Source organism: Mercenaria mercenaria, chromosome 18 (assembly GCF_021730395.1).
Source record: "Mercenaria mercenaria strain notata chromosome 18, MADL_Memer_1, whole genome shotgun sequence".
In the NCBI taxonomy this organism is placed as follows: domain Eukaryota; kingdom Metazoa; phylum Mollusca; class Bivalvia; order Venerida; family Veneridae; genus Mercenaria; species Mercenaria mercenaria.
The window spans coordinates 61,424,469-61,441,236 of NC_069378.1; the positions used below are offsets into that span (position 1 = coordinate 61,424,469).

At 35.4% G+C, this 16,768-nt stretch overlaps 1 protein-coding gene across 2 annotated transcripts in view; it reads right to left on the reverse strand.

Moving 5' to 3' along the window:
- Positions 1 to 16,768, reverse strand: part of LOC123538788 (NACHT domain- and WD repeat-containing protein 1-like) — a 69,158-nt gene that overhangs the window by 7,633 nt on the left and 44,757 nt on the right. Inside the window, exons 18-21 of one of the 2 annotated variants that reach the window (XM_053530369.1) lie at positions 11,376 to 11,563; positions 10,390 to 10,512; positions 8,540 to 8,610; positions 6,045 to 7,429 (exon numbers count right to left, since the gene is read on the reverse strand). In XM_053530369.1, coding sequence (XP_053386344.1) covers positions 7,427 to 7,429; positions 8,540 to 8,610; positions 10,390 to 10,512; positions 11,376 to 11,563 — 385 coding nt within the window. In that variant the 3' untranslated portion in view covers positions 6,045 to 7,426. Of the gene's footprint in view, positions 1 to 6,044; positions 7,430 to 8,539; positions 8,611 to 10,389; positions 10,513 to 11,375; positions 11,564 to 16,768 lie in introns of those variants that run through there. The other variant, XM_045323166.2, reaches the window with a different exon arrangement.

Genomic DNA, 16,768 nt, shown 5'->3' on the forward strand with positions numbered 1-16,768 from the left:
GAGGTAAATATAAAGTGTATCAAAACACTACATAACTTTAACTACAGATGCTTTAGAGAAAAGCGCATGTGTCCCAGAACTGCCCCTATGAAAAATATCTAGTTTCTCTAGATGGTTTAGACGAGTGGATCCAATCAGTAATTCAAGGGCCATAATTCAAAAGTGCCTGGGCAGATTTATCGAGTTAACGAACTTGGCTGAGGTCTTATGGCCAAACACATTCTATTCAAGTTTGGTGAAGATCGGATGGGAAACGTTTGACTTGGAGTGCGGACAAGAGTGAAAAGGCCGATTTTACGGTAATTCAAGGGCCGTAACTCCAAAATGCCTAAACCGATTTGGCGAGTTATCAAACCTGGCCGAGGTCTCATGGTCAAACACATTTTGTTCAAAAGTTTGGTGAAGATCGGATGACAAATGTTCGATTTAGAGTGCGGACAAGAGCGGCCGGTTTTTGGTAATTCAAAGGCCATCACTCCAATACGCCTAGACCGATTTAGATAGTTATCGAACCTATCTGAGGTCTCATGGTCAAACACATTATGTTTAAGTTTGGTGAAAATCGGATTAGGAATGTTCGACTTAGAGTGCGGACAAGCTTTGTGACAGACAGACAGGCAGACACACAGACAGACAGACTGGAGTAAATCAATATGTCTCCCACACCACTGTGTGGTGGGAGACATAATTCTAAGCAAACAAGAGGGCCAAGATGACCCTAGGTCGCTCAACTGAGTAACACACCATAACAGTGTAAACATGTTTTACCTAGTGATTACATGGAGACCAAGATTGGACCAAAAAACGTGACATTTTGAGATTAAACAAGCATTTTCTTTTATTTGACCTAATGACCTAATTTTTTACCCCACATGACCCAGATACGAATTTGTCCAAGACTTCATGAATACAAACCCTCTGACCAAAATTTATGAAGATAAAAACAAAAATGTGCCCCCTAGGGTGTAAACAAGCTTATTCTTTGATTTGACCCGATGACCTAGTTTTTGACCCCACATGGCCCAATTAAAAATTCATAAGATATTTCATACAGACAAACATTCTGACCAAGTTTCATGCACATGAAATGAACCAGAGTGTTAACGCGTTTTTCCTTCGATTTGACTGGGTGACCTAGCTTCTGACCACATATGACCCAAAACTTGGCCTAGGAACCATAAAGATAAACATTCTGACCAAGTTGCATGAATATAGGGTCATAAATAGGACCTCTAGGCTGTTTACAAGCTTTTCCTTTGATCTGACCTGATGTCCTAGTTTTTGACCCGACATGACCTAGTTTCGATCCAGGGCTAGAGCTCATCAAGATAATCATTCTGTGCATGTTTGTGTCAAACCAAAGCATAAATGAAACCTCTATATGGCTGAAAAGGCCAAAATAGAAAATTTTGCCCCTTTCAGAGACAGTAACTCTAGAACCCATGATGGAATCTAGCCGGTTTTTGAAAGGAACCGAGATCTGATTGTGACTTAAGTTGTGTGTAAGTGTGGTTAAATTCAAATATAAAATGTCACTTCTATCATGTTCACAAGGTAAATATCAGCACATTTTGGCTCTTTTAGGTGTCACTAAGGGGCTGTAGCTATGTAATCTATGATTGGATTTGACGGATTCATCATGGAGTCCAAGATTTATTGTTGAAGATATTCTGCAAGTTTGTATCAAATCAAACCAGAAATGAAGTCTCGACTCTCTACATGGCTGCAAAAGCCAAAATAGCAAATTTTGGACCTTTATTGGGCCATAACTCTGGAACCCATGACAGGATCTGGCCAGTTTTCAAAAGGCCATTATTATGCCAATACAAGTTATGTGCAAGTTTGATTAAAGTTGATTGCAAAATGTGGTCTCTATCGTGTTCACAAACCAAAAATAGCAAATTCAGACCCATTAACAGGCTGGTAACATTGCCCGATCGGGCTTACGACATAAAAAGTGATATTTCTTGAAAAATAATAAAGATATTTCTTCCAAACTTGGTTCATTTATTAAGCATAACATATGATGCATATCAGATAGAAGTAACTTTTGTTGCCTTCAGTTTTGTTAGAATACTTCCCATTTTCAGATTTTATGATGCATAATTTTTGAAGTCCAAAATAGTTATGTTTTTAATGCAATGTTTAAAACAGAAAAGGTTCAATGGCTTTCTATTGCTCCAAACTTGTGCGCCAATACCCTTTTTCTATAATATTAGGATTAATACTTCGTTTCTAGTGCAGATGTATGAGCATTTTTTTAAACTATTAACATTTCTCTATGATGTAAGTGAAAGCAGAGTAAAATGTAAAAATTCATGTATTAGCGCAATAATTTAGGGTATTAGAAAGCCATTGAACCCTTTTTTTTTGTTTTAAACTTAGCATTAGAACATATTATTTGGACTTCAAAGATTATGCGTCATAAAAATCTGAAAAGGGGAAATAATTCTACCAAAAGTGAAGGCAACCAAGTTATTTTTATTCTAATTTGTATAATTTGTTATGCTTAATAAATGGACCAAGTTTGAAAAAAATAGCATCATTAGTTTTCATGAAATATTACTTTTTATGCCTTAAGCCCGATCGGGCAATGTTACCAGCCTGATTAAGGTGCCATAACTCTAAAACCCATGATGGGATCTGGCCAGTTTTTAAAAGGAACCGAGATATTATGCCAATACAAGTCGTGTGCAAGTTTGATTAACGTTGATCGCAAAATGTGGTCTCTATCGTGTTCACAAGCCAAAAATAGCAAATTATGGCCCTTTAAGGGGCCATAAGTCTGGAACCCATGATGGGATCTGGCCAGTTTTCGAACTGATCCGAGATATTATGCCTATACAAGTTGTCTGCAAGTTTGATTAAAGTTGGTTGCAAAATGTGGTCTCTATCGTGTTCACAGGCCAAAACTAGTTAAGGGGCAATAACTCTAGAACCCATGATGGGATCTGGCCAGTGTTAGAAAGAAATCGAGATATTATGCCAATACAAGTTGTGTGCAAGTTTGATTAAAATTGATTGCAACCTGTTGTCTCTATCGTGTTCACAAGATATTGTGAACGGAAGACAGACGGACGACGGACAAAGGGCGATCACAAAAGCTTATCTTGTCACTATGTGACAGGTGAGTTTAAAAGGGGCATAATTCATAACATATTGGCGCAGGAGTTATGCACCTTGTGTCATATGAAGAGGGTGATGATGTGGAACAACTACTTCCAGTTTGTATCAAATGCACTTCTGATAATTGAGATATAGTGAAAATGCATTAAAATTAACCTTAAATTCTAAGTAAAAGGGAGCATAATTCATGAAATATATATTGCTGTGAGTTATGCACCTTGTGTTATATGATGTGGGGGATGATGTCGAACAACTACTTCAAGTATGAATCAAATCCATTCAGTAATAACAGAGATAGAGTAAACTTCAAGTATGAATCAAATCCATTCAGTAATAACAGAGATAGAGTAAAAGTGCATCAAAACTTTAACCTGAAATTCTAAGTAAAAAGGGTGAATTTCATGAAAACTTTGTGCCAGATTTATGCACCTTGTGTCATATGATGTGAGTGATGAAGTTGAACAATTATTCTAAGTTTGAATCAAATTCATTTAGTAATAACAGATGCGCAGGCTGGTCTGGATCCATGCTGGTCGCAAAGCCACTATGTTGGTTTTCCCATGGCACGGCTCATATCCCTTTTTCTTCAAAGCAGGGCATAAATGTCACATTGCTTTCAATGGAACAGCAAAATTTGAACCTTCTGGCAAAATTTAATATTGTCAACCAAAGTAGTGTTGAACAAAATGTGTGGTTATAGGACACATGTGTCCCCATTTCCTGTCACTGTGCATCGTTTTGTAACTCTAGGTGATCTTTTAAGATATATACAACACAAACTTTAAAGTACTTTATGTTTATTTTAAGTCAAGGGCCTTAACTCTGGTCTAGCTCTAGTGAAATCCCAAACAGCAAACAACTTCACATGCTAAATAAACAATCCCCTAATATTTTATGACTCATCAAGTGATTAAGTCAAATACTTTTTGAGATGCATGTGAAACAAACTTGCATACCCTTTATGCATATTTTTTACTTAATAAAGGGCATTAACTCTGGTCTAACCAACAGAAATCCCAAACAAAACCCCAGGTGCACAACTTCACATGCTGAATGATATTCTTATATGTATGTTTCATAACCCTATATTATACAACTTTTATTAAGATACATGTGACACAAGCTTTAATGCTTTTTAGGCATATCTTTAGCAAGATGGATTGACATAACTCTGGTCAGGCTTAAAGTTATAATACTGTTAAAAATCACCGTTAAAATAAAGCAAATAACTTTGTAGATTTGTAGAAAACAGTCTAGTGAACAAATTCGCCCGTTAGTTAGACTTGGATGACCAAATATTGTTGAGATACGATTGGATATAAAACCATGAAATATTTAATGACCAGCTGGTCACTAATTCACTCGCCAGGCTTCGCCGAATTCCGTAAACAAACGAAGATGTGCTAGATTGTTGATTTGTTTCTTAAAATAGATTAGCGTGGCTCTTTGTACGGTCCCGTACGAACAATCATTTAGCGTGGCTCGTATTACGGTCCTGTACGTTTCACAATCAATTTGTCTACATCTGCACAGTAGTCCCTAGCTAAACGTTCAGCTCAGAGATGTTTATATAATATGCTGTTACGGATCTCTGAGCTAGAATGAATCCCGTACTGACATCTAACCAGGAATCGTTCCAGAAGTCTCTCAGGCTATAATTTTATCAAACGCAATGTACTCACCTTTTACTATACAATATTTCTAATCGCATTTCTTTTTGATCTGGCAGAAATAATCCATGCAACATAATTTGAACACAAGTTTCCAATTGGTACCCTGTTTGCAATATTTTGTCCGTCATTGCAGTTGTCACCTGATCAGGGTACTCTTCATTTTGAAAAACCAATAGGCAGTAGAGAATCGTTCTTTATTGACAATTTCTGAGAAAATGTATGTTGTTTTATAGATTTTATGTGATTAAATTAAATTCATAAATAGGTAAAATTTTGAAACTGATTTTCAAGAATAACCACGTGCTCTGAACTGTTGCATGACATGAGTTTCTCACGAGAGATTTGCGAGATGTTGCGGTTTGATACTGATTAGTTAAACAAATGGGGTTTCGCCATAACTAAATGAATGCGACCATCAGAAAATAAAACCAGTGTCAGTTAGGTTATGATAGCCAGAACTAGATAGTCCCCATTGTCAATGACTTACTGTGACAGATAGGCAACTGTCTGGTCGACACTTTGAGATTAAGCCTTTATTGAAAACACAAATTAGTGTGCAATATTAAAATCAGCACTATTATATTACAAGTTACAGGTTAAAAGATGATAAAACATATATTTCAGGTTTGAACAATAATCTTGGCCACTCCTGAACTCATTAAGAGTAGCACTAGATTTAACATGATGTGATAGGTTGTTTCAGAATCTAATGGTTCTTGGGGGAAAATTGCGTTCTTGTGATAATGGGTGGGTGCGAGGAGGGAATATAAAAATGAAGGTCCTGAGAGTCTAGCCGGTACTGGTGATCTACAAAAAACAACAACAATAGAATGACGGATTTTATATAAAAGAATCAGGGATGTAAGGATGTGAAATTTCTCCTTGTTTCCAACGTTTGCCAATACAGTTAACATTTCTGTGATGCTTCATCTACAGACATACTTGATTTGAACACATCTGGAGGTAGCCTTTCGTACTCTTTCAATTCCATATGTTAGAGATTGTTGAATGCCAAACAGTTGAGCAATATTCCAATTATGATTGCTCATGTTTTATACGGAGTTTCTTAAATTTGTACATTTATCATTTGTTTGATCATTTCTTTTCATGTAATTTAGGGTCTTGTTTGTCTTTTTTGTGATCTAACACTGCTGGTTCGCCTAAATGTTAAGCATTTTTATAGTTTTAAATTCATGGATATGTAGCTTATAGCGAAAAGCAATGTTGTTTTTTTAAATTTCTTTTTATATATCCTAATCACTCCGCATTATCTGAATTCAAATCCTTTGACCGGGTCTTTTTCCAAAGCTCTAATTTATGGATGTACTGCTAGAGAGTCTCACAATCATGCATGATATTTATAGAGATAAACTACTGTATCATCAAAACGAGTCTTACGGTGCTTGTAAGTGATCCTGGCAGGTGACTGACATGTTAAGAAAAGGCAAGGCCTAAGGACATACCCTTGCGGTACCCCTGATACCAAATGTGGTATATCACATTGAAGACCTTTTGTGTTCGTATTTAAAGGAAATATTTAATCCACATGGATGTTTTTCCATATATACCTAATTGAAATAGCTTGTAGACCAGACGATTGTGATCGACCTTGTCAAACGATTTGATAAAGTCCATTACTATTAGGTCTATCTATTTACTAGCTTCAAGGTAATCAAAAAATCTTGACTAAAATTCAATAATTGAGATTCACAACTGTGCTTTGAGCGGAAGCCATGTTGGAAGGAATTAAGCATTTTTTATTATCTAGATGATTAATTATATTTGATTCTAAAACATGCCCCATCAGTTGGAAGCAATTTCAAGTAAGAGAATAGGTTTGTGATTGCTGGCTTTGCTTCGTGGACCCTTTATGTATACAGAGACAACGATAGCCGTCCTCCAATCTTGTGAAACACTGCCTGTACCAAGTGTAGACATGTAAATGTTAGTCTCATTTTTATAGAGTAGGAGTGTTTAAGCTGTGGGCGGACATTGTGTTGTAAGCTGTTTCTTTTACTTTCCTGTGTTTTTGTTTTGTTTTTGTTTTTGTTTCTTTCCCTTTTAATGATTCTAAGTGAATTCTGTGCTTTTGATGTGATGTTATCAACATATTCTGACCAAATGAGGTACATGTATTTACTTAGTGTGACGCTCAGATATTTAGCAGCGTCTCTAGTATTCAGTGTGTGTGTGTGGGAGAGAGAGAGAGAGAGAGAGAGAGGACTTATTATTGTCAATAATTAGTTCCAGTCTTACCAACCGAAATATGAAAGAAAAAGTAAGCATATTACATCATATTCAAACGATGATTGTGAACTTCTATAGATGACATTTTTATTATTCACACTTATTGCACATGTGTCATACGATGACAACAATACTGCATGCAGACATAAAATTAGCCTTTTTCTATATTCGAAATCATTTCATGTTTATGTGCGACTGAAAATTAAAGAAAACTAAAGAAATCGGTTGAAAACATATCAGCTGAATGACTTCAGTACAATGTTATACAAAACTGCCGTACGAATAACCACCTGCGGTTTATTCCACTATTCATACTGGACCGTACGATTAGCCACTTCCTTTATCGTAGTCACGGATGTATCCGAGTGATGGCGGTTGTGTCACTGAAACCGAAAGTAACATTTTTGATATCCGTCTCCATCGGTGGAATCTATCAATTTACAAGTAAATTTATCCAGCCAATGTATTCGTGAACGGATGACTTATGCGTTGCTGTAGAAAAATGACCTTTCTATTACTTTCGCTACGTAATCTTATCTGGCCAGTATTATAACTTTAATGAAATCCCTAACAAAATTATTCCAGGTGCACAACTTCACATGCTGGATAATATACCTGTAGTGTTTCATAGTCCTGGGTCAAATACTTTTTGCGATACATACAACACAAACGTTTAGGCCCATTTCATGTATATTTTCACTAAGTCAAGGACCGTAACTCTGCTCTGGCTGTGAGAGATCTCTTTTAAACATCTGATGCACAACTTCACATGCTGAATAACAATCCAGCGAGGTGTGATGACTCTGGGCCAAATACCTTTTGAGATGTGCAGGACACAAATTTGGACGGATGGACAGACGATGTACTAGTATGGAAGATGGACTGCCTATATGAAGAGATTTTGTCCTGCCTATGCCCAAAAGAAGGTTGTTTTCTGTTTGCCTATGTCAAAATGAAGGAATTTTGTCATGCTTCTGTCCAAATGAATGAGGATTTTTTCCTGTCTAAGTCCAAAAGAGGGGATTTTGTTTTGCCTATGTCAAAATGAAGGATTTTTGTCCTGCCTATATAAAAATGAAAGGATTTTGTCATTCGTATGTCCAAATGAAGGGATGATTTTGTCCTGCCAATGTCCAAATGAAGAGATTTTGTCATGCTTATGTCCAAATGAAGCGATTTTGTCCTGCCTACGCCAAAAGAAGTGATTTTGTTTTGCCTATGTCAAAATGAAGGGTGTTTGTCCTGCCTATGTTGAAATGAAGGGTGTTTGTCCTGCCTATGAACAACTGAAGGGGCTTTTCCTGCCTATGTCCAAAAGAAGGGATTTTATACTGCCTATTTCCAAAAGAAGGGATTCTGTCCTGCCTATGTCCAAATGAAAAGATTTGTCCTGCATATGTATAAAAAAGGGGATTTTGTCCTGCCTACATGTAAATGATTTTGTCATTCAATAATTAAACTAATGGCTTCAAACATGTATCTAAATGCCTTACCTGTGTTCCCTTGCTGTTTATAGCCACACAGTAGAAAGAATACATCAAATTAAAGTCATTCATAACCTCCCCTATAAAAGATAAATCCAATAAAAACAAGAGAGCAATGATGATCCTATATCGCTCACCTGAGTTTCTTTGCTAAAGCTTTAAAAACAAACAAGGGGGTCATTGACCCTAAAGCGCTATAGGGAAAAGTGACCACGCCCTCTGGCGGCCATGTTTTTTTGACAAATGAAAATAATTTGAACAATCTTGGTAGAGGGTCACACAAGGACCACTTGTGTAAAATTATTCTAAAATCGGGCTAGCAGTTTCACAAAAGAAGATTTTTAAAGTTTCCACTATTTACATATAGGGAAAAGTGACCACGCCCTCTGGCTGCCATGTTTTTTTAATGAATCAAAATGATTTGAACAATCTTGGTACAGGGTTACAGAAGGACCATTTGTGTAACATTATTCTAAAATCAGGCCAGTCAGTTTCCAATGAAGTGTTTTAACGTTAGTGACCTCAAATCACTTGCCCCTCATCGATGTGGGTTCGAGCCTCACTCGGGGCGTTGAATTCTTCATGTGAGGAAGCCATCCAGCTGGCTTACGGAAGGTCGGTGTTTCTATCCAGGTGCCCGCTCGTGATGAAATAATGCACGGAGGGGCACCTGGGGTCTTCCTCCACCATTAAAGCTGGAAAGTCGCGATATGACCTATCATGTGTCGGTGCGACGTTAAATCCAACCAAAAAAAAAAAATATTCTAAAATCAGGCCAGCAGTTTCACACATGAAGATTTTTTAACTTTCCATTATAAATATATAGGGAAAAGTGACCACGCTCTCTGGCAGCCACGTCTTTTGACGAATCAAAATAATGTGAACAATCTTGGTAGAGGGTCACACAAGGGCCATTTGTGAAAAATTATTCTAAAATCGGGCAAGCAGTTTCATACAAGATTTTTTTTAAAGTTTTCACGAATGAAAATAATGTGAACAATCTTGGTAGAGGGTCACACAAGGGCCATTTGTGAAAAATTATTCTAAAATCGGGCAAGCAGTTTCACACAAGAAGATTTTTTAAAGTTTTCACTATATACATATAGGGAAAAGTGACCACGTCCTCTGGCGGCCATGTTTTTTTGACAAATCAAAATAATCTGTACACTCTTAGTAGAGGGTCACACAAGGATCATTTGTGTAAAATTAACCTAAATTCGGGCAAGCAGTTCCATACAAGAAATTTAAAGTTTCCACTATAATATTACACATATAGAGAAAAGTGACACTGCCCTCCAGCAGTCATGTTTTTTGATGAATTGGTATAATCTGAACAATCTTGGTACAGGTTGACATAAGAACCATTTGTGTGAAATTATTTCAAAATCGGACCGGTTGAGATGTCGTTTGAAGTTTTTTTTTCTATTTTTAACTCTGACAGTCGCTATGTGACACCAATATGAACCGTTTGAACAATGTTTTGGTAGAGGACCACACAAGGAACATTATAGCCGTGTTTCATCAAAATCCATTCATTGGTTTTGGAGGAGATTTCGTTTAAACACAAATGCTAACGACGGACGACTAGACGGACGGACGGACGCCAGACACAGCGTGATCTCAGGTGAGCTAAAAAACCCATCTATTTAAGCCTCAGTTATGAAATCTGACATATGCACATTCATTATGGATGTAAAGGATGCAAATATTAGCACAATTACAGAAATTTGATGTAACAATTATGTTAACAGCAGCACATTTCTTTTAAATTGATGGGTGCTGCAATTTAAGAAAATAGCAATAATCAAAAACTAATACTAACCATAAACATTTCTATCAAACAAAAAAGTTTGAAATACCTGTTTCTATATTCCAAACACGTCCTTTTGCCGCCATACCCGCTGATCCTGCTACAAGTATATTATTACTCTCTGCCATGCACGATATTCCCCCTCTTGCCTCTAAAACCGACTGATTTTGAGCTAAAAATTAATTTCAGTCCTAGTTATATTCTAAGAAAGAAAAACACTTATCTGTATGATATTTAGAAGTCAACATCATCAGTCTAAATACTGTAAAAGCATAATTTTTTCGCGAGACTGTTATTTTTCGCGAAATTTCGCAAATGAACCTTCCCGCGAATTCATCTGTCTAAATAAATGTCTGTCTAAATATTGGCGGAGAAGGCCAATGTTGCAAATCGCGAATTGAAAAAACTCGCGAAAAATCAGAATTCGCAAAACACGTGAAATATAAGACTTTTACAGTACTCAAAATGTGAAAATATGCTGTATCCAATATCTGCCCCAACTGTTAAATGACATCAGGACATTGTCCCAAAGTGCATCTCCATACACTGTAAAAGCAGAAATTTTCGCCAGGGTTTAATTTTCGCTATATTCGCGAAGCCGTGCATCTCATAAAAAATTAATCCTCGTATAAATATTTACCGTACCATTAGTATAATTCAAATTAAAGTAGGATACCATTTTAACAATTTCGCAAATATTAAACATCGCAAACATACTCAAATTTCAAATCTGAAATTTGACCCAGCAAGAATAGTGATTTTACAGTGACACATGCAGACATCCATATACTTCTTTTGTACCCTAATGTTCATTTCCAACAGCAATCAAAATGATTCGATTTGCGCGGGTATAAATTTTATGGATGTCATAGTTGTATCATTCCACTCTTTTTATAATAAATATACAATTCAGCTGTGAAAAGTGGAACTGCATCATTAGAAGATGTTTCAGCAGGATATGATACTACAGCCTGTGTTTACACTGAAAAGAAAATAGTGTCTAAACTTCAGAATGCCACTTATCATGTTACTTACACAACAGGTCCTCTATATGTATTTTCTTCTTGCTTCCGGCCACCAACATGTATCTACCATTTTTGGAGAGCTGTATCAACTGAACACAACCTACATCAAGATCTGAGGTAATCTTGAGCTCGGCTGTGTCGACATCGTACAGTTGCAGCTTGCCATTATCAGTACCAACATACACGCTGTCACAAAACCTATAATATTTGTTTTAGTACCATTTAACAGGGTATGAGCAAAGGTGGATGTGATGTGCTGTTGGCTACCCTGACCGGTTTCATTAAGATCATACATCGTGAACAAGAGAAACAAAAATCTGTAACAGAGTTACCAACATCCCCCGCCTAGGAACATTTTTCACAAAACATATTGCATGCCAATACAACATATTCTAAGTAACAGGGCAACATATGAACAATGTACGTAAGTCATAACTATATAACATATAATTCATAAAGACATTATGAAGTTTGAAAATGTATGGAAATCTACAATTGGTGAATGCTTTCAAATGCAATATGTATTTAAATGATTTAATGTGATTCTATTTTAAAGTGGTAAAGAAAACTAAACAGGAGGGCCAAGATGGCCCTATATCGCTCACCTGAGTGATATTTGTGTCGAAGGAACTATATGATGCAACATACATATTTTTTTTGAGGGGGGGGGGGGGGGATAGAGGCGAGTAAAATAGCTCAGAGTAGTGTTTAAACAGTTCAGTTAAACACACAGAAGTTGCATTAATCTAAAAAGAATTCAAGTAAATATATTTTTGAAGAGTACAAGTAAACAATTCTATTATTCTATGGATAAGATGTAACATAAGATACTATGACAACACAGGCCACAGGTTCATATTGTAATCTAAAACAGTTATATTATTATCAAAGCATGTATTTGAACAAAACAAGACAAATATATTTTTAAGTTGAGCTTATAACAAATGTATTTTTAAGCTGAGCTAATAATGAAGTAAGTTTTGAAAAATTATCAAATCTGCAAAAAACCCAACTTTTCTTTGCGATGAATAAACGTGAATAGAATGACTTCTCTTTTAAAATTTGCAGTGCATAAAAGACACAATGTACAGTAGCACTAAATATATACCTGATATAAAAAAGCACAGTAATGCCGAGCAATATATGCCTGAAGGTACGACCTTAGATATCTAAGTGTGACATTAATTTTCTGGCTAGCCATGTAGAACATGCAATTTACACACCGTCTGGAAGTGGTGAATATTTGTGTCAAGTTTCTTTGAAATCTTTCAAGGTGTTAAACAGTTAGAAAGGAATGATCTTTGACCCTAAGTGTGATCTTACGTCGAAGCAAGTGATCCAGAACATGAGTTACACACATTGTATTGACGTGGTGAACATTAGTGTCAGGTTTTTAAAAGATTTCTAGCAGTTTAATAGCCACAAAGTGGAAATGAAATACATTAATGTGACGTTTGACCTGCAAGTGTGACCTCGGCTTTGAAGTGAGCTATGAAAAACATGTGTTTGCATGTTATTCGATGTGGTTAACATTTGTGTCAAGTTTCTTTCAAATCCATCAACGGGTTCAAAAGTTATGAGGAAATATGAAACTGCTAACGGAGAGTCAGACATACACCTAGGACTAACATAATATGTCCATTTGGGTGTATAGAAATGGTGCAATGTTGTGAGGTCGTAATAAATCAAAGATACTACATGCTTTTGCCATTACAATGCTGGCAACATGTAAACTAAGATTTTGACATGAGAAAACCCTTCATACTTAAATTCAAAGTTTTTAAATTTAAAACAACAAAAAATTCATAAAGCAAATTTAAAATTGGGACCCCGGGGCGAGGCCTCTTTTCAACCTAGGGTAATAATTTGAACTATCTTGGTAAAGGATCACCAGGCAATACTACATACCAAATATCAAAGTCCTAGGTCTTGTGGTTTAAGACAAGAAGATTTTTATAGTTTTTTTCCTATACAAGTCTATGTAAAACTTGTGACCTCCGCGGCAGGGCCTCTTTTCACCACAGAGGCATAATTTGAACAATCTTGGTAGAGAGCCACTAGATGATGTCACATACCAAATATCAAAACCCTAGGTCCTGTGTTTTTTGACAAGAAAATTTTCAAAGTGTTTTTACTCTACAAGTCTATATAAACCATTTGACTTCCGGGGCGGGTACATATTTGACCCTAGGGGGATAATTTAAACAATCTTGGTAGAGGACCACTAGATGATGTTACATATCAAATATCAAAGCCCTAGGCCTTGTTGTTTTGGACAAAAAGAGTTTCAAAGGTTTTCCCAATATGAATCTATGTAAACCATATGACCCCCAGGGCGGGGCCATATTTTATCCTAGGGGGATAATTTGAACAAACTCTGTAAAGGACCAATAGATGATGCTACATACCAAATATCAAAGCCCTAGGCCCTGCGTTTCTGACGAAGATTTTCAAAGGTTTTCCCTAAATAAATTTTTGTAAACCATATGACCCACACCCCACAGGACGGGGTCATATTTGACCTAGGGGTCAACAAACTTGGTAAAGGACCATTAGATGATGCCACATACCAAATATCAAAACCATAGCTACTGTGGTTTTGGACAAGAAGATTTTTTAAGTTTTTCCTTTCGTTCGCCATGGCAACCAGAGCATTTCTGTGACTAATTTTTAATGAGGATCATGCAAGGAACATTCTTGTAAAGTTTCATCAAAATTGGACTAGTGGTTTAGGCTGGGAGGTGTTGACGGACAACGGACAATCACTGACCACAAAATTTCACCCTCAGGTGAGCTATTAAAAATGTAGTGAAGTATTTTGTCATATTACAGGGAGGTAATTAATTTACAACGCATGACATTTATAAGATACTAAAATAACAATTAGTCAATTACACACCAGAAAAAGTTTATTCTACTGTTGATACAGTGCTGCATTACATATCAACCTAAAGTGTTGTAACCATAGTAATGCTGCATTTACCTATATAAACCATTAACTTATACTTGTGCTTGGGTTTGCATTCTACAAGTTTACAATTGTTTACTGCTTTTATATATCTATCAATACCAATCATCTTACTTAAAACATAATTTCATGTTAAAAACAGTGGGAAAACTGATATAAAATCAAATGTACTGTACTTTATCATATAAAAGAGAAGTAACTCATACAAAACAAGAGGGTCATTGACCCTAAAGCGTTCACAGGTCTGTGTACAAGGCTTCAAGTGTGTCTGTAAAAGTACAGAGTTAGGTTTCTTCTATGTTAGCCTATATTATATGTATATACATATCACTGATATGTATATACATATAAATTATCACAACACATGTTTTAGGTGATTTGCAGTAAATGTAAATCCCACAGTTTTTGCACTTTCTGAGGTCCGTAAGAAATGTTTATCTACACAAAATTTTAAGTTACTTTCTTTTAAAGTTCCAAGTCTTAATACTACCGATTTCTTTAAATTTAATTGCAATCCTGATATTTTCCGAAATTCTGTAACTACAGTAACAAGATTTTCAAAATATTCTTTTTAAACATCAACATTATTAACATACGTTGCATCATCGGCGCAGAGTTTGTTTCATTTCTGAACTATTTACAATGATTCCTTTAATACTATCATCATTTCAGATTTAATTTGATAATATTTCCATATAGAGAATAAATAATGTAGTAGAAAGGATACATCCTTGTCGTACACCTCTCTTAAGGTATTGGACCCCTAATAGTAATGTTTACAAACTGGCATTTGCTTGGTATATTCTTAAAGTTGACCATGTTTCGCACTGTGTTGCAAATTTTAAACATCTTTTACCGTGCCATTTTGTAAATTTTGTATAATTTATGGTATTTCCTCAAGCTCAAGAAGAGACAAATTTCAATGTGATGGCCACTATCTAAAACGTTTGTAGAGAATTCATTACAGCATTAATTTTGATAAAAGAAACCTCAAACTATTGTTAAACAATTATAAAACACAAAATAAAACTGTAAATATCATTTTTTCTAGGGTGCCTGTGGGTATGTTTTGAATTTTGCTCACTTCATTCAAAAATAACTTTGAGGCAGAAGTAAGACATACCTGCATTTCTACCACAATATGTAATCTAAAGAATGAAGGCAAAATAGAGAACTTTTACCGCATGTAACTCGGTATTTTTAAAGATGTCTAACTCTACCCCTCCTGATTCAGAGGTAAATTCTCTTTGAACCGCAAAAAATCGCTTATAAAATTAAAATTTTCCACTTTTGTACAAAACATCCGTAAAAGGTTTCAATCCATCTCACTAAGCTATCCCCAAAATTAAAATGTTTAAGACACGGTATTAAAAAATAATGATTTAAAGTATCGAAAGCCTTTTCATAATCAGAAAATAATAATAAACCCTTTCAAATTGTTGTTTTGAATGTAATCGATAACTCTAAAAATTAGCCTAACATTTTCTTCAATGTATCGTCTTTTCATAAACCAGTTTGATCTGGGTTTATTAGTTTTGCAAGTATTTTCTTTAACCTATTGGCTATAGCCTTTATTAATAATTTTCTTGTGTTCTCTTAAATTTGTGTAGTGAATATCCACCACTACAGGGTATCAAACTCAAGACCTCTGGACTGGTAAACAAGAGCATCTGAAACTACAACCTAGGGCCGCCGAGTCAAAACTTAAATATCCAATCCACAAATAAGCAAGTTCTATTATAACAGTGCTATTAAAATATATCAAATATTGATGCCTGGTAAAATTAAGCTCATATAACTGGTATCATTTGAAAGTGTATTTTCTACTGAAAAAGAATATATATATATATACATAAAAATGTTACAGACTTTACTTTTTTCCTTTATAACCAGTAATCTTCAATGATACTTTAACTGAAATCCAGTTACTATAGTGTAAGATTTATCATTTCGCCATCAAAAAAACAACAACAAAAACATGACAATAATGATTCATGCATATTATTTATGGCCATCTTATTCACTTATTTTTGTTCAGTAGACACAACTCTTTCAAATAATACCAAAACAACATGGGGTCACCAGGCATTGAAATGTTACTTATTTGTGGACCAGATATCTTAAAAGTGAACATACTTAATTTGTCTAAGCTTTGAAATAAAGTTTTAGCACTATTCAGGACATTCCGAGTTTTCCTTGGAAATTAATTTTGTTGTTTTAATGAAATCCATGAAATTTAGTCCTTTACATGTTAGTGTTACACACTCTATACAGTATTCACAAAATTCACATACCTTGAAACTTGGCATTTTTTGGTTTTGGTCAATTTTTTTGGGAATATATATCTTTTCAAGGTTAAATGAATAGGGATTTAACTTGTTCATAAGATTTGATTTCGTGAATTGACCAAACAACAAAATCCATTAAAACAAGTC